General features: G+C 36.2%; 1 protein-coding gene across 2 annotated transcripts in view; it reads right to left on the bottom strand.

Moving 5' to 3' along the window:
• The window catches only part of CADM2 (cell adhesion molecule 2), a 394,474-nt gene that overhangs the window by 125,817 nt on the left and 242,693 nt on the right, over positions 1-25,964 (bottom strand). For both annotated transcript variants that reach the window (XM_068970221.1, XM_068970231.1), the window contains one exon: positions 16,756-16,846. In XM_068970221.1, the coding sequence (XP_068826322.1) occupies positions 16,756-16,846 (91 nt within the window). The remainder of the gene's footprint in view (positions 1-16,755; positions 16,847-25,964) is intronic.

The following is a 25,964-nucleotide window of genomic DNA, read 5'->3' as shown; positions in this document are numbered from 1 at the left end:
TGTCGAGGTTGTATATAGTCACCCGACTTATTTAACTTATATGCAGAGTATATCATGTGAAATGCTGGGCTGGATCTAGCACAACCTGGAATCAAGATTGCCAGGAGAAATAGCAATAACCTTAGATACGCAGATGACACCACCCTTATGGCAGAAAGCAAAGAGGAACTGAAGAGCTTCCTGATGAAAGTGAAAGAGGAGAGTGAAAAAGCTGACTTAAAACTCAACATTCAAAAAACTAAGATCATGGCATCCAGTTCCATCATTTCATGACAAATAGATGGGAAAACAATGAAAACAGACTTTATTTGGGGGGGGGGGGGAGCTCCAAAATCACTGCAGATGGTGATTGTAGCCATGAAATTAAAAGATGCCTGCTCCTTAGAAAAAAAGCTATGACCAACCTAGACAGCATATTAAAAAGCATAGACTTTACTTTGCCGACAAAGGTCCATCTAGTCAAAGCTATGATTTTTCCAGTAGTCATTTATGGATGTGAGATTGGACCATAAAGAAAGCTGAGTGCCGAAGAATTGATGCTTTTAAACTGTGGTGTTGGAGAAGACTCTTGAGAGTCCCTTGGACTGCAAGGAGATCTAACCAGTCAATCCTCAAAGAAATCAGTCCTGAATATTCATTGGAAAGCCTGATGCTGAAGCTGAAGCTCCAATACTTTGGCCACATGATGCAAAGAACCAGCTCATTAGAAAAACCCTGATTCTGGGAAAGATTGAAGGCCGGGGAAGGGGATAACAGAGAATGAGATGGTTAGGTGCTATCACTGACTTCATGGACATGAGTTTGAACAAGCTCTGGGAGTTGGTGGTGGACAGGGCAGCCTGGTGTTCTGCAGTCCGTGGGGTCTGAAAGAGTCAGACACAACTGAGCAACTAAACAACTGAATGAAAAGAGAGGAGAAACTCTCTTCATGGAGTCTAATCTGTATCATAAGAACAATTCTAGTCCTAAATAAGAAAAAAAATAACGATGCAAGACCGCCCAACTAATCAAATAAATGACAAACTAGCAAAACAAATCAGATTGGAAACAAACACTTACAGCAGAAAGGAAAAGCTGATGATTTCGTTTGTTATTTTGTTGTTTAGTCGTAAGTCCTGGCTGACTCTTTGTGAACACATGGACTGCATCCTGCCAGGCTCCTTTGTCCATGGAATTTTCCACCCATGAATACTAGGGTGGGTTGCTATTTCCTTTTCTAGGGTATCTTCCTGGCCCAAGGATTGAACCTGGGTCTCTTATGTCTCCTGCTTTGGCAAAAGGATTCTCTATCACTAGCACCATATGAGAAAAGCTAAATTCAGTGCTAGAAGAAAGTTAAGAAATGCATATCTATCCAGCAATAAGGGAATGAGAAATTGGAAATTTGAGCATAGGGCAGGACTGGAGTTTTTTATAGAGAGATTGGAGCCAAGCAAGTGTCCAAGCTGAGGAAAGAACACAAAAGAGCAGATTTACCAGATACATTAGAATACTTTTATTTAGGAAATGAGAAAAGAGAGAATGAAATCCAGTATGTCTGAGAGAAGTCAAAAGAAACTAATATCATAGGAATGAAAAAGAATTTCTTTAAATATTCATTGACCTACATACTGACATTTAAATCACATCCAATATCTTGACCTCTCAGTTCCCCAAACTTCTCATTTCCAATAATCTTTTGTTAGCACTACTCAGCCATAACCCCACACTAAACTTTGTCATTATCATTTCTTCACTTGCTTGTTTATTTCAGTTTTTTTCAATCTCAACCTCCCATTTTTCAGCTCACTATTCAGCTCATCATCAAAGCCTCCAATCCTAACTAGTGAGCCCACCGTTTACCTTTATTTTCTGATCCCTTGCTAATTTTACTTGTCTTTCATTAGTATTACTATGCTATTAATACTTTTTTTTTTTCCTTTCCCATCCATGGTAGTTAACTGGTTAATTATCAGCCCTAATGAACCCAACTTTTCTATCTTCTCTGTCAGAACATCTAAACTAATTGAAAAAAAAAAAAAATAGAATGAAAAGGTGAATGGCTTGTTTTAAAAATACTGTTCTTGAAATTATCATGGAAGAATGCACACGAAGAGCAATGAAAGGCGATTTAAAAGCAAAATAAATTTCATTACTGGGTCTTTGAGAATTTCATGACTAAAAAAATTGTTTTGTTTTTCTGATAGGTGGAAATATGCCTCAAGAATTATCATAAATGATTAAAATATGATTATATTTACACATTTCTGCCTTTTCTAACTCTTTAACATAATATTTTAAATATTTATTTTTTCAAAATCTATATTTTGATACAGCTGGTATCATCAACTGTTAAGTTGGCTCTGTCCTAACATTTCAAATATTTAGGGTTGGATTAGTACAGTAAGCGAAGAGGGGAAAAAATGAAAAAAAAAATGACTTGAAATTACACAGTTAAAGAAAATTATTTAACTGCTTCTCCTTAAAATATGTAAATTTCCATTGTACTTCTAGCTTGTTGAAGTTATTTGCATCTCATTTAATAAATATGTCCTTGTGTATTTGTGTGTGTGAGAGAGAGAGAGGGAGAAAGAGTAAAAGGGTTCTGTAGCTTTCTTCTTCATTGGTCTCTACTCTCTTGATTTTAGACATCTCTGGGTGTGTTCTCTTGCTGTATCCTTGCTATAACCCTTAATTCTTGCTCAGAATAAACATGATATTTCCCATACTTGAAAAATTCTTTTCTATGAAAAGCAATTTTTTCCCTTCTATGGCAGTTTGAGCATCCCAGTGATTCCTGTTGAAAGCATCAACAATGAAGTCCCCTCTCAAATACCATCATCGGTACTTCTGCCTGATAGGGTCAAAGGTGTTTAGTGGAGTGACAAATGAAGTTGGTTTGAAGCAGAAAATCCAGCCTGCTTGTTTCATTAAATTGCAAGTTGAGAGTCTGATTCTGAACGTATCTACTCATGTAAATTCTGGAAATCAATGATTGTACTAGTATAGTGTCAAGTAGGAGGAGTATCATTACATTAAAGATTCAATGTAAATGGGACAATATCATCAATGTTAACTTCATCACTAGACTTAAAATCTCAAGAGAAAATATAAAATGGATTTCTTCCATCCTGATTAATCTGAGCACATGTTACTTAATTCTGATTTTTTAAGGTACTTCTTGCCTACAAGTTTAGAGGCTTGCAGTAGAAATAGAAAATAACCTATATGCAAGAGGTAAGAGCTCTTTAGACAACTTGAAAATAATGGCATCTTTTTAGAGTGCCTGTGAAATCCTGGACCACTTTTTACTGATAAGGTAGTGTTCACTGATAATTATTGTAACACTTTTGAGAAACAGAGAATTCACAGTATAAACTGCATAATTCCAGACATTTGTGGCACAACAAATAAAAGATTATCCCCAGAAAAGATGAGATTGCTATGATCCTGAAGAAGTGACAGATTTTAGCACTGAAGGAAAAATATTCAAATTTGTGACAAATGCTTAAGCTAATCTCTCAAGGACTTTGTGCTAAAGCAAAACAATTACCTATCCCTTATGTACACTTAACATTTTTCCCCCACTTTGGTAAACATAGAATATTAATTCCTGGTTAAAAGATCAAGAAATCTTAAGTAAACATTCATTCCCTCATCCAAACAATAATAAGCCCCTCTGTGTATGTATATTAAGCTTAAAATCACTATGATTTTTTTTTTAATATTTTCTTAAGAAAATATTCAATGTCTTTGAAAATTAGTAATTCCTAGAAACTTCCTTTGACTAAGACAGACTTTGGAACATTTTCAGGTTGTTTAAATCAAGCACTTATGAGTCTGAGTTTCTCAGAATCTGTCACTTTCTCAACCTGTGTACATTATAAAATCAATTTGATACCATATGAAATGTATCTATAAGCATTCTATTCAGCCAGATGTATGAAAATCATTCAGATTAAAGGGCATGTTGCAATAAGAGGGTCCTATTTTTCATATAAGAGTTACTTTACAATCCATTACTTTCACTACTATAAAATTGTGTTAATTGACCTTATAAGATCTAATACTTATGTTAAACACTGTGTCACCATTACAGAACTGCTTCTGCTCCATGACTTATTTCTTTGCTAATATTAAAACCAATGGTCTTGGAAAAGTAAAAGTGCACATCATTTATCTGGTAACTGGGGAATTAAATCCTCCATGTAAGTAAATGCTGGAGATAATTGAAATTTAAGATGAAAACATTTGCAAGTATATTTTAATCATTTGAATGAAATCCTTCTCAAAGGATGGAATTTTTCTGCATTATTAATCACAACATACTTAGTGCCATTCAGTTGGTTTTTTGGAGCTAAGATCTCTTCAGTTAGAACACACATTTTTGTGTACTGATAGTTTTAGAGGAGCCAAAGTGATCAGGATTTAGCTTGTTCTTTTCCTGAATGTCCCCAAGACCCAGTTTCACCAGTTAGGGTTAACTTAACATTTTTCAAATCCTACAGGAAAAAATATATTTTACAACTTTACATGAGGCATAAGCATACGTACAAGAAATAAAAGCGTGTTCTTTTCCTATTCTATTTCATTCATATTTTTCTGTAATAGCTTATGGAAAAACCCAAACAAACTTTTTGGCCAGATCAATATTATTTTTCCATTGTATTTTGGCTTTTAAAAAGGATTTTTAGGCTTTCCTGGTGGCACCAGCGGTAAAGAATCCACCTGCCAATGCAGGAAACACAAGAGACATGAGTTCGATCCCTGGGTCAAGAAGATCCCCTGGAGTAGGAAATGGCAACCGACTCCAGTATTCTTGCCTGGAAAGTTCCATGGACAAAGAAGCCTGGTAGTCTACAATTCATGGGATTGCAAAAAGTCGGACACAATGCAATTCAGTTTTTAAATCTGAAGTATATTTAATTCACAATGTTCTTAGGTTCAAGTATACGCCTGTCAGAATTTAAAAGTGGGGGGTGGCAGTTAAAATTAATCTGATCACTCATTAATGTCACTTTCTGAAACTTCGAATTTGTGACCTACTGTGAGTTATTATGGTCTCTAGGTCGTTTTGTGCCTATGTGCAGTATGAAATGTACTCAGTTGCTTAGTCATTTCTCTGCAACCCCACGGACTGTAGCCCACCAGGCTCTTCTGTCCCTGCAACCCTCATTTCTTGCATCCCCTGCATTGGCAGGTGGATTTTTTACCACTAGAGGCACCTGGGAAAGCCCCTTTGTCCCTAAACTCAAAACTATTATAGTTTTAATCTTGTTTCCTATGGCCACCTTACTATGTTCATCTGTGTACCTGTAATTTTCAGGGCTGGTGCTAAAGTCCATCACAGCTCACCATTTTAGAAAAAGCTGCTGATCACAAGTCACAAGAGTCTGTCCTTTTCTCCTGCCTTTTTTTTTATTTCATCTTTCTCTCTTCTTTCTCCTTTCCTTAAAATTTCCCAGAGATTTCTGGTACTTTGTATTTGAAAGAGTTTGGCTTTCAAGGCTATCAACAATCACTGACAGATTCTCTTCATTCTAATTGGAGGTATTTGTACATGTTCACTTTCTACAGTTTGGGAACTTGCTGTTTAAATTTTTTTCAAACTTCGAAGTTTAGAGGTTCATGAATGATAAAGTTATATCTAGAAAAGTGAGTCACTATATACCATACTGTGTTAAAACACATATAATGCAAGAAAATTTCTTTAGGTCGTTCAAATAAATGGCTTTTCACAGTATAAAAATTTTCTCAGTTGCACCATTAATTGAAATAATACTAAATATATGCAGTGATTCTGAATTAATTCACATTTTGTTCTCTACATTTATTTGCAAAAATTATAGTCAAGAGATTTACCACAAGCACAAAGTAATGCACTTCAGAGTAAGCTAACTGGTGATCACTAGAAGGATATTATTAATAACTATAGCTTTATGAAACAAATAATATTATGGGAAAAAATGCAAAAAAGAAAAAGCAGTTCTTATTGAATGGGACTTGTTGAGCAATGGGTTAACATGCTTTTCAATCAAGGATAAAGTATAATATTTCAACTTTTATACATTAAGAGTGATTTTTGTTTCTATACCTTTTCTACGATTACCATTTTGATGACTGTTTTATATAAACACAAAAGCAGTGTTTACAGAGCTTTAAATAAAGGGTAACATGCTTAGATGCAATCTCATAATTAATATATCAAAAAAACAGATTTTAAAGTCCATGAGCTCAAAAATTTAATCAAGTAAATGACGACATCGCTCCACAATGGGGTCTTAAAAATAGAGAGGATTCCTTAGTGATGGAGTTTTCCACTGAACATTTACATAATCCCTCAAAATAATTGGGGTTTTGTTGCAAGAAAATTGCTTACCTGGAAATGTTCAAAAGTACATTTCCTCTATGGATCTATAATCATGATTCTGCAAGCTCTCGTGTAACTTTCATGAGACATAGGCTCATTTAATTGAAAATGATTGAGTGCCCAGCACACCACAGATGCCCAGCCTAAATAACAGCAGTGGAGATTACCAGGAGTCAGCTTCTTGTTTCAAAAACAAAACCAAATATATTCGGTATCATTTCCAAGATAACCACTTATGTGTTTCCAGAGTGTCAATGTGTGATTAAATTTTGAAGCCATGAGATGGAAGCAAAAGACCATATGGGCCTCAGAAAAGTAATTCATATGAAGAGGACAGCACATGGATATATATATATTTTAAATTATGAGCACTTAGAACTAATTGCCCAGTATTATTCCTTTAAAACACTTTACAAAAAAACTGATTATACTGCCTTTAATTTTTAATTAATTAATTGAGACAAGTTTATACCTCTCTAGATATCAGGACACAAAGTAGGGGGAAAAAATGATTTAAATTCTCTGTAATATTTATCAATGAAGGGCTGACTTTATGAGAGTTTGTAGATGAATCCTTCATTATGTTTATTCCATGAATTATTTTGGTGACATATTAAGCATTGCTTTTAGCAAGAAAGACACACTTTGGGGGAGTGTTCTCTTTGAGCTTCCTGCTTATTATAGTCAACCCCTGAGGCTGTGCATTGTAGTCCAATACATTGGTATTATGTTTGCATTGATATTGTTTTGTAGTTACAATGCACAGGCCTAATCATCTCAAATATATAAAATTAAGAGCATAATATAATTAGCTTTTTAAAAACAAACATATTTAATAATGGAATAATTATTATGTGCATAATCATAAAATCTAGGCAGAACTATTTAGATATATGTAGAAATTCTTTATGTAATATTTGGATATGCCAATGCAGGTTTCATTCATAACTGATAATCTTCTATAATTAACTAAAACATAGGCATTCCTGAAGTTTATAAGAACTTTCTCATCCTTGTCAGCTTCCCTGGGTTATCCTGAAAAGCCAACATGACAGAAGTGAAAATACTGTGAAAATAAGAAAATGTAACCATCAGTGATGTTAAAATTTCTTAAAGTGTTTTTGTAATCCCCATTCTATCATTTATTTACTGTGTGACTAGAAAAGGTCATATAACCTCCACAAGGCCCACTGTCCTTATCGATAAAATGAAAACAGTCTAAGGGTCTTTGTAAACCTTTTACAACAGGGTAATTTTGTGGTTAAAATAAGACTAGCATAAGGGAACTGGGAAACTTATGCTAGAACGAGGCTTTATACATTGCAAACCCTGGATTATCAACCACTCATGAACCTTGTTATTCACTTAGTCTTGGTTTCTTAAAACCTTCCAGATCTCTTCTTTAGCTTTCTGCCAAACTAGCTAATGGTTAATCTCTTTCATCCCAGCTGAACTTCTTCATAGCATCGACTTTTCCACTTTGGGGAAGCAGAACTCATTCCCTACCCATTCTAGTCCTTTCCAATTTTTCTAAGTGTTTTTTCTACCATAACAGTATGGAGGGGCTATTCCTATGTCCCAGGACTTTCTCATTTCTAGCCACATTTTATTCCTTAACAACTATTCATGCCTCTGTCTTTCTTTTCTATAGCTCATTATTATTATCATGATTATTATTATTAAACCTCAACAAAACTGCCATGCTGCCTGCCAGTTTTGCCATGACTTTAGTTTGGATTCCTTTGCTGTTCAAACATGCTTTGAAAAGTCACAGATCATCATCAAAGAATGTGTTTATTCTGCTTATTATCTTGAATTTCAGAACCATGGAAGAAGTGTGAGATAATAACTCTGTTCCCAGGGTTGCCATAGTAGCCCAGTATCAGCATATATATTAAATACGTAAGCAAGACTTCAAAGTTTAAAAGTTGATGAGGTACACTGTGTACTTTTTGACAAAATAATAACTTATCATCCTCATGGCTATTACTTATTATGAAATTACTTGGAGGCTGAAAGTGTTTTAAATGTGGAAATATATGTGCAATTTGTTTATAAGGTTTTATTTTCTAATTTTAGAGAATAAAAAATACTTGGTATATTTACATTGGCAAACTATGGGCTTTGGGGTAAAAATGATAGGTTCATATAGATTCACTGTAATAAATGTACCACTGCCATGAGGGATGTCAATAGTAGGACAGGTTGTACATGAGTGGGGATGAAGGTCACAGGGAAAATCTGCACTTTCCACTCAGTTTTACTGTGAACCTAAAAAGTAAAGTTTATTAACTAAAAAAAATTGATTTGATTATGTGACTTTTTCAAGACCAGTCAGGCCACAGATATCTACAGATTTATAATTCAAAGTTACTTTATTTCTCTTTCTACCACTCACACAGTTTTTTCTACCCCAGAGCATGATAACTTAGGCATTATATCTGAACATAAACAGAGACCTAGATGATTATTTAGTAGGCTTTCTATAGTACAGATGGAAGGAGAGAGACAATTGTTGTGTAATTAACATCTATTAGGCATTAGGTCAAATCATATTAAAATGTTATCACTATAGATCATAGTCTTTTCTCAAAATTTGGGAAAGAAAAATCAAAATGGAGCCGCGATTGCTGATAGAGTTCCCTAAAGTGGAGCCAGGAGGCTATTAAGAAGTGTGACTTTTACATATCTCAGCCTGAATGGGATCTAACCTTTTGATCTGTTAATTGTCCTAGTTAATGTATACAGATCATCAGCTAGAAACTCAAGATAATTATTGGATCCATATCCTAAAATAACTTGTAGCAGCCTATCTACTTATTCAACTATCCTAAAATAATACGTGTTTCCTTACATACAAATATTTCCTGATTCACGTCAGAATCAATTACAATTCTCAGCAGGCAACTTTTAACAGCCTCATGGCTTTTTGGCTTTCCAAGCCCATGATTTTTTCTCTTCACCTGAACACTCTTTTGGTTTAACCAGAATCTCTGTCTACTGAATTGTGATTTCTAAGATCCCAGATAAACTTTTTTATTATTTGCAGCCTTCTGCACTGTTTTTCAGCTGACAAACTCAAATTTTGTTCTGTTTGGGGTAGAACATTTCACTTGGCATAAATTGCTTTCTTTAATTCCTGGTTGTTTTCCTCATTTCTTTGGGCTGTGATTGGATTATGTGACAGGAAGTAATCTGTGATTTGTAAAAAAGTACATATTAGACTAAAGAAAAGAAAAAAAAAAAGATGATATAAAACTGTTTTGCCTTAATGTACAACACATTTTTAAATCTCTGTTATGCTAACAGGACAATGCACCAGTATGTTCTTAACAGATTCCTTCTTAAATTCTAGATCATTTTGAAAACGGATGTGTTCCTCTAAGTGTTCCCTTAAAACACCTCACTATAACATGTGATCTATCTTCTTAAGGATTAAAATCTTTCCTCTTGTACAGAATAGGAATGGTATGTGCAATGCAATTACATAAACTACAGTCATATCAACAACATAAAAAAATTGTGGTTACCAGAGGTAAAACAATAAATATAACATGAACATAATGCTGGAGGTATGGAAAAAGTTATCAATACTCATAATTATTTTCTTTTATAGAATAAATACCAAATATGCATTTATTTGGCCTACTTATTAGAGTATTTTAGACATTTGATTAAAATGAATGATGATTATTTAGCTATAGCATGTAGAGGGCAACCCCACACCATTTAAAGTCATAATTTTATTATAATATAACATCTTTTTTTCCACCTGTACTTCTATAAATGGAGAACAGTGCTGCCTGAAAGCTGTCTGGGAATTCAGCCAAAGAAAGAAGAGGTTGCAAAAACTCTAGGGACTTGAAAGAAAGGTAGCTGGCATTAGCTTGGTCCTCACTTTAAACTAAAATTAAAATAAAAGACAGACATGTACAGTAATCTCTCTTTTAAAGAAAGAATAGAATGCCTCTATAGTAATGTCAAGTGGAACAATTTGATCCTGGCCCAAGTTATACAGCTGTTCCACAGCAAAATAGCAAAAGGCTTCAGTCCAAAGCAGGCAAATAAGGCATGATTGTTCATAAACAGTCACTGGGGCCCTCACATTTAGAACAAAGAAAACAGTATTAGCATACAGGAGGCCAGGTTAGGAACATGAGTCTCAGTATGAGATGAGTCACACCATCGTTTTGTGATTTATACAAAAAGCAGCGGTGAGTTTTTTTGTCTATTACCTTGAATAATAATCATTAATTGATTCATTCTTTAGGAAATCATATATTGGTCAAATATTTTTAAGAAACAATAAAGATTTGTTCATGTGCTAAAGAAATTATTGAAGTCAGCAACAAAATGGGAAGAAATCATAGATTTATTATCCATTCCTGATTCTCACCTGCTCATTAAAGGGGGATCAGATAAATGGTAATAATAACAGAAATTAGGTACTTCAGGAGTCAGTTAGAAGCTTAGAAGCTAAGGCACAGTGTTGCTTCTCAGTGAATCCAAAATAACAGAATGAGGAATCAGGTGTAATGGAGAACTTTGACTGTGATTAACAGAATAAAATAGGAAATTCTAACCTGACCCTTGGGTAAATGTGATATTACAACTTCATTTTTAGTCATACTCTTTACAGGCTCTTTCGATCCTGTCTAAAATATGAACAGCCTCTCTACTATTTTTTTTTTTTTAATCTTAAAACTTCTGTTTGATGCGGCATTCTTTTCTCAGCCCTTTTCAATTTTTCATGATTCATTTTCTGAAATGGGTTGTCTTCTCATTTTCTTTGCCTTCCCATCACCTGACTCCCTGATTGTTGTTGTTATTGTTCTGTCACTAAGTTGTATCTGTCCCTATGTGACCCCACAAACTGAAACACACCAGGCTCCTCTGTTCTCCACTATTTCCGCAGTTCGATCGGATTCATTACAACTGAGTTGGTAATGCTATCTATCCATCTAATCCTCTGCTGCCCCCTCCTCCTTTTGCCTTCAGTCTTTCCCAGCATTAGAATCTTTTCCCATGGGTCAGCTCTTCACATCAGGTGGCCACAGTATTGGAGCTTCAGCTTCAGTAACAATCTTTCCAATGAATATTCAGGGTTGGTTTCCTTTCGGATTGACTGGTTTGATCTCCTTGCACTTCTAGGGACTCTCAAGAGTCTTCTCCAGCACCACAATTCTAAAGCATCAGTTCTTTGGCACTTAGCCTTCTTTATGGTCCAACTCTTAAATCCATACGTAACTACTAGAAAAACCATAGCTTTGACTATAATAACTCCCTGATTAATCCATTTCAGTTTCCTTTCTGTTCTATTTGCTCTAGTGAGATTTGTTTTCTTCATAATCAGAAAGAGTATTCTCTTGTTTTTTTGGCCCTATCTGCCTCATCTGGCATTGTTGGAGATGGAATGTAAACTAGAGAGGCTAGCAAAGAAACTTTAAAAATGCTAATATCTTCATTTGTAGGAAACGATAGTTACTTTGAAAATGCAGAAGGGTAGATTTTAGCATAATTGGGACACAAGAGAAGTAGTGTCCTAAAGGCAAAAGGGAGTCAGAGAATTTGGCTGTATCTTTAATGTCAATGGCCTGAAGGTCTACAAGGAAAGAAGATGGTAAAAAGAGAGCTGGGAATAAGAATATAATACAAGTGAATAAGTCAGTGTACATTTACTTTTGGACCATAGCATATAGAATAAAACAGTATGATCTATAATGATAAAGACTGAATATAATAATCATTTTAACCCATACGAAGCTTAGGAGCTAATTGCTCAGAAGATACTATACTAATTTGAGAATTTTTTATATGACTGTAGACTGTGCTAGAAATGGTCAGCTTGGTAGGAATTTGGCAAGTTTCCAGAATGAGCATAAATACAGAAGAAAGTCTGATACAAAAAAAATAGCAACAGTGAAATGTGTTTTGAGATGAGCCAGTTCTCAAGCATCTAGAGCTTTAGCGTCAGTGCTGCTCATTATTGTAGGACCAATCCTAATTTTTCAAAAGTGACTTTGACTAACATAAGTGACATTGACTAACATAAGTGACAATTTAGACTCAGCAGCTGAAGTAGCAGAAAATAGCTGAAGAAATGTAATTTTGGGGCAATGACTGAACTAAGTTTTTGTTTTGTTTTGTTTTGTTTTACTTATAACATCATTCTTTTATTTCTAAAGAAGATCTCTAACCTGGGTATTGATAGCAAGGAAAGGTTACTGTTTGGTTCTTGTTGCTTATAATGACAATTAGGTTTTGATTAGCATTCAAACTTGGACACTAGGTAAATGCCATGAACTTAAGTTTAAATCCTGACTCATCCATTTAAAATCTGGATGGATTGGTAAAACTGGTTAACACTGAGCTTTAGTTTTCCTTTTTGTAAAATAAGAAGCCTTCTTATTTCGATTGCTGATAGCAAAGTGATATTAATCAGGATCTTTCTGAGAAAGATGACATTTTCTATTTCTTAAACTTCTGGGGCCTTTGTATTTTTAAATAAAATAAATATATGAGATTACTGTTTTTCATTCATCTGCAGTGCAAAGGATTATTGCATATCCAAGCTTATTTCCAGGTAACTGAAACAGAGACCCACAATAAGGCACTTTTATTCAGCCATATCTGAGCTGAGGAAAATGGACTATTTACATAACTAATTACATAGATCACAACATAAGTATTCACCAAAATAAAAAAAAAAAAAAAAGTTAGTGAAAGTGGATATAGAATTAAAGAGAAGATCATTGACAGGTAACTAGATGCTGTTTGAGCTGGAATGTATTAATTCTCAGGCATTCTATATATTATACTTCCCATCTTCACCTCATTTAATTGTGTAAGTTGTACACATATTCTATAGGTACACATATGTATTTTGGGGCAGAACTATGGAGAGAAGGTAAAAGTCAAACTCCTTTGCTATGTCCTGACCCTGATCATGTTTCTTCTTCATATCTCCAAATGCTGACCTCTGAGGTTACAGGAGAAACAGAAGCAAAAGAGAGAGACAGGGAGAAGGGAAGAGGGAGAGATGGGGGAAAAAACCAAAAGGAACAAGAGAGGAAACGGAAGGGAAAGTTAGGAAAGAACCTCTGGTATGACAAATACAGAATTGGGAGTAAAGAAATTGGATTTCATTATGTCTAAAGCAGACTAGGTGATGGAATTCCAGTGGAGCTATTTCAAATCCTGAAAGATGATGCTGTGAAAGTGCTGCACTCAATATGCCAGCAAATTTGGAAAACTCAGCAGTGGCCACAAGACTGGAAAAGGTCAGTTTTCATTCCAATCCCAAAGAAAGGCAATGCCAAAGAATGCTAAAACTACCGCACAATTGCACTCATCTCACATGCTAGTAAAGTAATGCTCAGAATTCTCCAAGCCAGGCTTCAGCAATACATGAACCGTGAAATTCCTGATGTTCAAGCTGGTTTTAGAAAAGGTAGAGAAATCAGAGATCAAATTGCCAACATCCACTGGATCATGGAAAGAGCAAGAGAGTTCCAGAAAAACATCTATTTCTGCTTTATTGACTATGCCAAAGCCTTTAGTTGTGTGGATCACAATAAACTGTGGACAATTCTTCAAGAGATGGGAATACCAGACCACCTGACCTGCCTCTTGAGAAATCTGTATGCAGGCCAGGAAGCAACAGTTAGAACTGGACAAGGAACAACAGACTGGTTCCAAATAGGAAAAGGAGTACATCAAGGCTGTATATTGTCACCCTGCTTAATTAACTTATATGCAGATTACATCATGAGAAACGCTGGACTGGAAGAAACACAAGCTGAAATCAAGATTGCCGGGAGAAATATCAATAACCTCAGTTATGCAGATGACACCACCTTTATGGCAGAAAGTAAAGAGGAACTAAAAAACCACATGATGAAAGTAAAAGAGGAGAGCAAAAAAATTGGCTTAAAGCTCAACATTCAGAAAACGAATATCATGGCATCTGGTCCCATCACTCCATGGGAAATAGATGGGGAAACAGTGGAAACAGTGTCAGACTATTTTTGGGGGCTCCAAAATCACTGCAGATGGTGATTGCAGCCATGAAATTAAAATATGCTTACTCCTTGGATGAAAGGTTATAAGCAACCTAGATAGTATATTCAAAAGCAGAGCCATTACTTTGCTGAATAAGGTCCGTCTAGTCAAGGCTATGGTTTTTCCAGTAGTCATGTATGGATGTGAGAGTTGGACTGCGAAGAAGGCTGAGCACCGAAGAATGATTCTTTTGAACTGTGGTGTTGGAGAAGACTCTTGAGAGTCCCTTGGACTGCAAGGAGATCCAACCAGTCCATTCTGAAGGAGATCAGCCCTGGGATTTCTTTGGAAGGAATGATGCTAAAGCTGAACCTCCAGTACTTTGGCCACCTCATGCGAAGAGTTGACTCATTGGAAAAGACTCTGATGCTGGGAGGGATTGGGGGCAGGAGAAGAAGGGGATGACAGAGGATGAGATGGCTGGATGGCATCACTGACTCGATGGACGCGAGTCTGGGTGAACTCTGGGAGTTGGTGATGGCCAGGGAGGCCTGGCGTGCTGCAATTCATGGGGTCTCAAAGAGTTGGACACGACTGAGCGACTGAACTGAAAGCAGAATAGAGTTGATTACACTTCTTTCTTAGTTAAAGTACTGAATGATTAAGTGAAAGTCACAGTCAAGTCTGACTCTTACAGTCCATGGAATTCTCCAGGCCAGAATACTGGAGTGGGTAACCTTCCCCTTCCTCAAGGGATCATCCCAACCCAGGGATCAAACCCAGGTCTCCTGCATTTCAGGTGGATTCTTTACCAACTGAGCTACGAGGGAAGCCCCTAAAATACTGAACTTATAACTAAAAGTCTGCTGTAGCTGTAATGAAATGCAGTCACATTTAGAGAGCATACTAGTTGATAGTTGAAAAGTGTTTTGTATAAGCAATTTAAGCTTATCAGTGGTAAAAACTATGAAAGTGAATTGCACAGGATATATAGAGTAAAGCTACTTTGAAAAAAATTTCTCCCTTTTAAGGCCTAAAATGCCTTAAATGTTTCTTAAAAGAAAAAATAGATAAATTTGTAAAATGCTCTTTGTCAGTATATTTTTAATCTCTAGAAAATAATTACTGGAAGAGAGAACAGTTCTAAAATATCAATTCTGTGGCAACAAAAGCATGAATTCACATAGTGTGTTAAAAAGTATAAGACAATAAAATTCAGGAAGCTGAAATTTCAGGCTTCTGTATTAAAATTACTTTAGAAAAGTTTCACATGTGTTACTATGAAATCTACACTTAAATATAATTGTTATTAGAAAAAAATTTAATAAATAAGTTTGATTTGCACAAAAACTATCCCATACAGTTATATATGTTTCTTGTTGTTGTTTAGTCACTAAGTTGTTTCTGACTCTTTGAGACCTCATGGATGGTAGCCTGCTAGGCTTCTCTGTCCATGGGATTTCCCAGGCAAGAACACTGGAGTGGTTAGCCATTTCCTTCTCCAAGGGATCTTCTGAATCAGGGATGGAACCAGCATTGCATGTATTGGCAGGTGGATTCTTTACCACCTGGGAAGCCTATAGTTATATACAGAGAACAATAAAATACCTCCCATTATAATTTAAACAGAAATGCAAATCAATGGAAATATCTTAGAAGATCAAATAAATGACTTTCAGTTCCAAGTAGAGTGTTACCATAGAGTGATCAAAGCACTTTCCAAAGAAATAATCCTTATTTGACATCCCATACTTGAATTTTCTATTAATATATTTTCTATTGATATATTTCCAAGAGTTAACTTTCTATAAACATGAATGTCAAACATAAAATTTTAGAGTCAAAGCGATGTTAGAACTCATTATGCTAAAAATGAAATCTCTTTTTAATTGAAAATATTTAGTCTGTGACCCTTTCATTCACATTACCTCCAATTATAACACATCAACAAATTATGTCTCATGGGGTTACATTAAAAGTGTAGATTTGATTTCTCTTATGAAAATGATTTTCCATGTAACTAAAACATGGACATATTTTGAGGATTCAATATTTTCAGAGCTTTTCATGAGAGAATTAAGTTCAGCATATGTGACTTCTCTCAATCTGATGATGTGAAAACAGTGATTGATGAAGTCTATACTCCTTTCAAGTTGAAACAGTGGGGAAAAAAAGGGGGGGAAAATCTCAGTTGGAAATCTTCCCAGAAATCTCACTAAATGATAAAATACAAGACCAATCTTCCACAGACATTTAATGAAGACATGGTTCAGGGGGATTTCTTTTCTGAGATCATTTTGCCCAGCAAGAAAAGACACAAATTGTGGATTTCTGCAGTTAAATCCTGCAATCAAAGCAAGATAGGATAAAAAGTAAAAATTTTTATTGCTCATTAAATCACTTACAGTGGTTTTCCTTTGGATTCACAAGTCAAAATTAAAGGCTGTCCTTCTTGTGGAAAAGGAGTAGATGGTATAATCTTAACTGATGGTGTATCTAGAAAAAAAAAAAGGAATATTAAGAACGGTCATTAAACACATGTAAAGCTATATATTTAATAACTATATATCAGGGTATATGTTCAAGCCATTTCTTATAATTGTATATATTTATAAAAGGTCTCTTAGTGAAACAGGGTCTGAAGTTTAAGAAGCTACCATCCTGTCCAGGAAAAGCTTACAAAAATATCTGAGTATCTTATGAGGGCCACTGTTGTATTATTTCTGAAATCTGAATTTAAAAGTGAAATTGCAAAAGTAGTTCAGATGAATATCAAGCATTTCCTACAATTGTTTCTTCAACTATTATAGATGGCTATGAATACTATTATTATGGACTGAATGCATTTATGTACATTTGAATAACAACACTCTCATTATTGCAGGAATACCAAGGACTCACAATAAGAAACCCTAAAAGAACTTGAGACCACTGTCTCACAAGAATTATGCAGAATCTTTTTGAAAATGCAGTAATGCAGCCCTTATCACACACTGTTTGCTTCTTGTTGATGTATTACAAAACCAATACAATATTGTAAAGTAATTAACCTCCAAGTAAAATAAATAAATTTATATTTAAAAAATTAAAAAAATAAAGCACAGTTAGCAAATTATCTGAAATAGTTATTTAGAACATTAATAAATATTAAAATGTTGTATATGCTATAACATAATTGTTAGAAAGTTATTTCCATTTAACAATAAAATCATCCATGGTGCAAGAAGATACAAAAATACCTTGAGACATTTAGATTTATAACTTGCATGCCATGTCAGTCATTTCAGTTGCTCAGTAGTGTCTGACTCTTAGCGACCACATGGACTGCAGCATGCCAGGCTTCCCTGTGCATCATCAACTCTCAGAGCTTATTCAAACTCATACCCACTGAGTTATGTCATGTAATGTCCTTTAACCAATCAGTCACTGTTTTTACATCATAATTACATTATGGAATCAATCATACTACATAGATAAAAAGGGAAATAAACTAAAAAAAAGAGTGTAAACAGGTTCATTCCTTTATGAGACATTGCTGGCCCTAGTTTTGTGTGGCTCCCAGTCAGCATGGAACTCTCTCCTTTTGTTTCCATATCTTCAACAATAAACAAAATAAGCTATGAATGCTCCATGAAGTCACAGCTATTCTCACCTTTCCCTTAGTGGTGAACTATCCTTGGGTTATAGTCATACTCTGACTTTGATGGCAATTAAATAAGTATCAATCAATCGGGTACTGTTTAGGTTATTTGTCTAATTCAGGAAAGTATTATTCAGATTTGTCCTTAGAGAACAATGAACTGAAATTATAAAAAGAAAGAGGAAAGTGAAAGAGGAGAGTGAAAAAGCTGACTTAAAATTCAACATTCAAAAAACTAAGAACATGGCATCTGGTCCTGTTACTCCCTGGCAAATAAATGGAGAAACAATGGAAACAGTGACAGACTTTATTTTCTTGGGCTCCAAAATCACTGCAGATGGTGACTGCAGCCATGAAATTAAAAGACGCTTGCTCCTTGAAAGAAAAGCTATGACCAACCTGGACAGCATATTAAAAAGCAGAGACATTACAGATAAAGGTCCATCTACTCAAAGCTATGGTTTTTCCAGTAGTCATGTATGGATGTGAGAGTTGGACCATAAAGAAAGCTGAGCGCCGAAGAATTGATGCGTTTGAACTGTGGTGTTGGAGAAGACTCTTCAGAGTCCCTTGGACAGCAAGATAAACCAGTCAATTGTAAGGGAAATTAGTCCTAAATATTCATTGGAAGGACTGATGCTGAAGCTGAAGCTCCAATACTTTGGCCACCTGATGCAAAGAACTGACTCATTTGAAAAGATCCTGATACTGGGAAAGATTGAAGGTGGGAGAAGACGGGGATGACAGAAGATGAGATGGTTGAATAGCATTACTGACTCAATTTACATGAGTTTGAGCAAGCTCCAGGAGTCGGTGACGGACAGAGAAGCTTAGTGTGCTTCAGTCCATGGGATTGCAAACAGTTGGACACGACTGTGTGACTGAACTGAACTGAGAACAGTAAAGAAGATCCCATGGAAGGCCTTATATCATACTTATAAATTATTTATACTTTTCAAATACATTTTTTTCTAAATCCTCTAAAGAAAAAAATACACTGAAGACAATCAACAATAATATCCCATTTATAAATAGGCATTCCATGTATACCATGGTAAAATACTGTAGCATAAAATAACCCAGGAAGAAAAATTACTTCAAAGAAATATGATGTATATTGTCATATTTTTAAACAGTAGAGTTGGACACGACTGAAGTGACTTAGCAGCAGCAGCAGAAAAATCATTTAATAAAGAATTGAAATATACTCAAATTTTTATTACCATCATCATATTAATGGAACCAGTTACCATGATGATCATATAATTTTGCCCTTCAAGTAGAACACTTTTAAAAGTGAAGAGGAAATATCAGTTTAATTATACAGAGAAACAAATATGAACCAGAATGATTCTGAGAAAATGAGGGCTATCATATTTTAAATTTTGACCATATGTAACATATACAAGGAGAAGGCAATGGCAGCCCACTCCAGTACTCTTGCCTGGAGAATCCCATGGATAGAGGAGCCTGGTGGGCTGCAGTCCATGGGGTCACTAAGATTTGAACACAACTGAGCGACTTCACTTTGACTTTTCACTTTCATGCACTGGAGAAGGAAATGGCACCCCACTCCAGTGTTCTTGCCTGGAGAATCCCAGGGACAGGGAGCCTGATGGGCTGCTGTCTATGGGGTCACACGGAGTCAGACACGACTGAAGCGACTTAGCAGCAGCAGCAGTGGCAACACATACAAAGTTCAGTTTCATTTTGACATAAAAATAAAGCTTCAGTTCCAGAGAAAAATGTTACAGAAGATCAGAAAAGTGTGATCCTTGGAAAGAGAGTTGTTAGCATGTGTATCTGTTGTTGCTGTTCAATCAGGGGTGTCTGACTCTTTATGACCCCATGGACTGCAGTGTGCTAGGATTCCCTGCCCTTCACTATCTTCCAGAGTTTGCTCAAACTCATGCCCACTGAGTCAGTGATACCATCCAACCATCTCATCCTCTGCAGTCACCTGCATCCAACCATCTCATCCTCTGCAGTCATCACTGCAGACAATGACTGCAGCCATGAAATTAAAAGACAATTGCTTTGTGGAAGAAAAGCTATGACCGACCTGGACAGCATATTAAAAAGCGCAGACATTACTTTGCCAACAAAGGTCAATCTAGTCAAAGCCATGCTTAGATGTGAAAGTTGGACCATAAAGAGAGCTGAGCACTGAAGAATTGATGCTTTTGTACTGTGGTGTTGGAGATGAGTCTTGAGGGTCCCTTAGATTGCAAGGAGATCCAACCAGTCCATCCTAAAGGGAATCAGTCCTGAATGTTCATTGAAAGCACTGACTCTGAAGCTGAAACTCCAATCCTTTGGCCGCCTGATGCAAAGAGTTGACTCATTTGAAAAGACCTTGATGCTGAGAAAAATTGAAGGCAGGAGAAGAAGGGGATGACAGAGGATGAGATGGTTGGATGGCGTCACCGACTTGATGGACATGAGTTTGAGTAAGCTCTGGGAGTTGGCCATGGACAGGGAAGCCTGGTGTTCTGGAGGCCATGGGGTCACAAAGAGTCGGACATGACTGAGCGACTGAATTTTTTTTTTTTTTTTGAGTGACTGAATTGAACTGATCTCATCCTCTGTCTTCCCCTTCTCCTTTTCCTTCTGCCTTGAATCTTCCCCAGCATTGGGGTCTTTTCTAAGGAGTCAACTCTTCACATCAGGTGGCCAAAATGCTGGAGCTTCAGCTTCATCATCAGTCCTTCCAAAAATATTCAGGATTGATTTCCTTTAGGATTAACAGATTTGATTTCCTTGCAGTCCAGTGGACTCTCAAGAGTCTTCTCAACACCACAGCACAAAAACATAACTTGTTTGGTGCTCAGCCTTCTTTATTGTTCAACTCTCACATTAGTACATGACTACTGGAAAAACCATAGCTTTGACTAAAAGGTCTTTGTTGGCAAAGTGTACCTCTGTGTGTATCTGTGATGATTAATTTCACATATCTACTTGATACCATGGTGTATCCAGATATTTGACCAAACATTCATTATTCTGAGTGTTCTAGTGAGTGTTTTGGGAAACAATTAACATTTCAATCAGTAGACTGAGTAAAGCAGATTTCTCTCCATAATATGGGTAAAGTTTATCTGATAAAATTAAGGCCTGGATAGAACAAAAATGCTATTGTTGTTTAGTCGCGTAGTTAGGTCTGGCACTTTGTGAAGCCCATGGACTGCACCACACCAGACTTTCCTGTCCTTCACTATTTCCCAGAGTTTGCTCAAAGTTACGACCACTGGATTGAGTCCATGATGCCATCCAAATATCTCATCCTCTGTTGCCTGCTTCTCCTCTTGCTCTCAATCTTTTCCAGCATCAAGGTATTTTCCAATGAGTCAGCTCTTCACAAAGTATTTGGCCACCACATATTTTGGTGGCAAAAGTACTGGAGTTTCAACTTTAGCATCAGTCCTTCCAATGAATATTCAGGGTTGATTTCCTAGGATTAACTGGTTTGATCTCCTTTCAGTCCAAGAGACTCTCAACAGTCTTCTCTAGCACCACAATTCAAAAGCATCAATTCTTCAGTGCTCAGACTTCTTTATGGCCCAACTCTTACATCTGTACATGACTGCTGGAAAATCCATAGCTTTGACTAGATGGACCTTTGTCAGCACAGTAATAACTCTGCTTTTTAATATGCTGTCTAGGTTGGTAATAGCTTTTCTTCCAAGGAGCAAGCATCTTTTAAATTCCTGGCTGCAGTCACTAACTGCAGTGATTTTGGAGCCCAAGCAAATAAAGTCTTTCACTGTTTCCATTGCTTCCCTAGCTATTTGCCATGAAGTGATCGAACTGGATGCCATTATCTTAGTTCTTTAAATGATTAGTTTTAAGGCTGACCCTCCCACAAATAAGAGAGAATTCTTCCTGACAGCATTTGAGCTTGCACATCAGTCTTTTTCTTTCTGCAGATCAGGGTAAAATAGCTGCTCCTCTTGGGACTTGAGCCTACTGACTCTCAGACTAGAACTATAGCATCATCTCTTCTGGTTTCTCCAGACCTTTGGACTCACACTGGAACTGAGGCAGGGGATAGGTGGGATCCAGGCAGAACAGTTTCTCCCTTGTGGACAGAAATCCATAATAGCAGAAACTCTATAAAATCAGGATGATGGAGGAGGCTGGGCCCTGCCTAAGTAGGAGACAAAAGACCATTCCTCATTCTCAAAGTCAAGGTGACCTCCATGACTACACAAGTGCAGAAAAGCTCCTTGAAGGTCAAAAAGGGAGGAGGTATCACCTCATAGTGATGTCAACTACCCATAAGCCTCTTCATTAGAATCCATCTTGGCTAAGAGATGAGCATCCATAAATGGGAGGTTCCTAAGATACAGCAAATGCAGGCTCACAACCAGGCATATCAGAATGACTGGAAAAGGAAACCCAGGAAAAAAAGTCCCCATAAAGTGACTGAAACCACCACGAAGGCACAACTGTCTCTCTGAGTCCACCATGTGTCTATTCACACATCTGTACTCTTTCTCCTCCTAATAAATATTTCACTTATTTCACTACTTTTCCTCTTCTTGGGAATTCTTTTTTCTGCTAAGTCAAAGGGTCAGGGCCTTTTCACTGACTACTGTCCTACTGGCTAGGGTTCTGTACTCTTATCTTTGTGACCCAACCTCAATACCTGGCTGGGAACTGAAGCCCTTCTTCAAGCAACTGCATGCCACGGCCACTCAAAATCAGAACTAAGTCATCAGCTCTTCTGGGTCTCTAACTCACCAATTCAGCCTACACATCTTGGACTGTGTACTGTTTCTCTGTAGAATCCTGACAAATATAGAATCCTTATAAACATACCCTGAGATATTTCTTTTATGGGGAGTGATCTCAGGGTGCATTAGAAAGACAGAAATAGAAGGAAGTAGATCAAGCGTGTGTTACCGAGTTGATTACACCATAGGCACTTGCCATTCAGTCCTGCTGTGGAACTCAGACAGATTTGGGAAGGCTGCAAAGTCATTCCACTTGATGGATAAGGGAGAGGAGTATTTAGGGAATATTGACCAATACTCATTATAGATTGTTTGAGGATTTCTGGGGGTGTTATTGTCCTGGGCCCCCTGGTCTACTCAGTGCACAGGAATGGTGTATTTTCAAAAGGATATGGGAGTCCCCCCAGTATCTGCCTGTGTAAGGTAAAATACATAGTAGCAAGGAGTTGCTAGAAGAGAGGAAAACAGAATATAATTTCATTTCTCTTAATTCTAAGTAGTTTATTAGAGGAACTTCCCCAGTAGCTCAGCTGGCAAAGAATCTTCCTGCAATGCAGGAGACCCTGGGTCAATTCCTGGGTGGAGAAGATCCCCTGGAGAAGCAACCGAATCAGTATTCTGGGGCTTCCTTGGTGGCTCGATGGTAAAGAATCCACCTGCAATGTGGAAGACCTCGGTTCAGTCCCTGATTTGGGAAGATTCCCTGGAGGAGAGCAAGGCAACTTACTCCAGTATTCTTGTCTGGAGAATCCCCAGGGACAGAGGAGCCTGGCGGACTACAGTTGGCGTGGTTGCAAAGATTCGAACATGACTAAGCACAGCACAGCACAGTTTATTAGAGGTGAGAATTTGTATAACATACAGTCTCTTGAAGCATGGTTCAGCATTCCCTCTAGATACAAAATACAGAATTTGTGTTATAGGCAAATGTAAAAGCAGATAATATGTTTAGCAAGATCACTAAATAAGCATTAAACTTTTAGGAAGATCACTAAATAATCTTTAAGTTAGCAAAATCAAGTCGTATAATGTGCTGTGCTGTGCTTAGGCACGGAGTTATGTATTACTCTTTGGGACCCCATTGTCTGGTTAACTTATCTCTTAATTAATTTTGAAATTTACTCATTTCATTTTTATAGCGCCACAACCTTTCTTTCATCTAGTCTACCATAACAGTGAAAGGTCTCCTCCTGTGTCAACTTTTTATACCTCTAAATTGTACTTCTGGAACTAAACAATATTGTTTTCTCAAACATATACCTGATGATATCAATTTTTATGTTAAGTCTTCACTCTTAAGATGAAAAGCAAAATAATCAGCATGACCTTTAAGTCCTCTCTCAATCTACACAAGTCTTTACTCTCATACCTTGTAACACTCCATTCATTCTTTGAATTCCAGGTAATTATATTTTCTTCCATATACTTTAATGAACATGTTTCATCTTAACTTTATACAAATTTTGTGAAATGCTTCATTTGGGGAGGATTGTTTGCCTTTTGAACTCTTTTAAACCTTAACCCAAACATCATTTACTGTGGACAAACATTTATTACCCTTATATTAGGTCAGATATCTCTGTTGCATTTTCTCTTTTTCACCCATGTGCAATTTTTAAAAAGCATTGCTGTATCCTCAGTGTGTAGCATAGTGCTTTATACAGAATCTGTGCTTAATAAATAAATTATTAAATGAAGAAACACATTAAATTTATTTCCTTATCACTTTAATACATTAATTTTAAAATATTAAAAAAGTGATTATTTGAAATGTTATTGAGGTCTGCATTTGTATATAGAATTAATCTTAAATGTTCATGTCACAAAACAGATTGGCTCTTATTCTTAGCATGTATTTAATTTAATTGCATACTGTTGATTATTTTCCTGGTATAAATTTTCTATATTAGATAATATTAGATAACAACTTCCCCTGATTATACAAATGACAATTTGTTTTTAATGTATATACCACATAAGTAAATGAATTTTCTCTCCTCAACTGACTTTGACAAGGGAAGTACTCAGTTATGAAGAGGCTTTTCTTTTATAGAATCAGTCAAAATTCTAACATAATTTCATGAAATGTCAGTATTTCAAGTTTTCTATGTACTCAAAATGACATTTTTACCACAGCAAAACTACGATAATGTAATTACTATCCCAAACGTGACTCTTAAATATTCTTCTTTAAAGACACGAAATCACTTGGGCGTTAATGAGATTTTTGCTTAAAAACAAACATCTCTATCATTACGATTTCTATTATATTTTCATTGCTCACTTTATTGTGTCCATAAGAAGCTGATTCAATACTGTTATCAAATTATCAATAACATTTTAGAAATATCTTTAAATTAGTATAGAACTCCTATTCTTACTCAGAAATCTGTTAGCCAACAAAAAAACAAACAAACAAACAAAAAATTGTAGTCATCTCAAAAACTGATTTAATTTTAAGAATCATGTTTCCAGGATTTATTCAAAATATTTAATAATTACAACCCCAATGTAAACATATTTTTATTTTATTTATATATTAAAATAAATGGGAAATTTTCAGTAGCAGCACAATGCACAATAGATAGTAATATTCTAAAATAGTATTCAAATTTATTCATATATTATTCCATTCATCTTTTTTATAATCCAGATATGACTAGTAGTCCAAGCCTTTCAATGCATGTCTTTACCAAGTTAGTAAAAAGAATTACAGTGATTTTCCTGGCGGTCCAATGGTTAGGACTACATGCTTCCACTGCAGGGCACATGTGTTTATCCCTGGTCACAGGAACTAACATACCACATGCTGCATGGTGTGGCCAAGAAATTTTTTTTGTCCCTGTCCATATTTAGGTTCAGATAAGGCAATGGCAGCCCACTCCAGTACTCTTGCCCGGAAAATCCTAGGGAGGGAGGAGCCTGGTAGGCTGCAGTTCATGGGGTCGCTGAGTCGGGCTTCACTGAGCGACTTCACTTTCACTTTTCACATTCACGCACTGGAGAAGGAAATGGCAGCCCACTCAAGTGTTCTTGCCTGGAAAATCCCAGGGACGGGGGAGCCTGGTGGGCTACCGTCTATGGGGTTGCACAGAGTCAGACACGACTGACGTGACTTAGCAGCAACAGCATATTTAGGTTATTTGTAGATTTTCTTCTTGGTTGTACATTTTCATTTCAAAAAGATAAGGAATATATTTTAAACAAAGTTTACTTGTACAGTAATTCCATGCTTGCT

Source organism: Capricornis sumatraensis, chromosome 1 (assembly GCF_032405125.1).
Source record: "Capricornis sumatraensis isolate serow.1 chromosome 1, serow.2, whole genome shotgun sequence".
NCBI classification, from domain to species: Eukaryota; Metazoa; Chordata; class Mammalia; order Artiodactyla; family Bovidae; genus Capricornis; species Capricornis sumatraensis.
The sequence above is the reverse complement of the archived record's forward strand: the minus strand, read 5'-3'. Positions and strand labels throughout refer to the sequence as shown.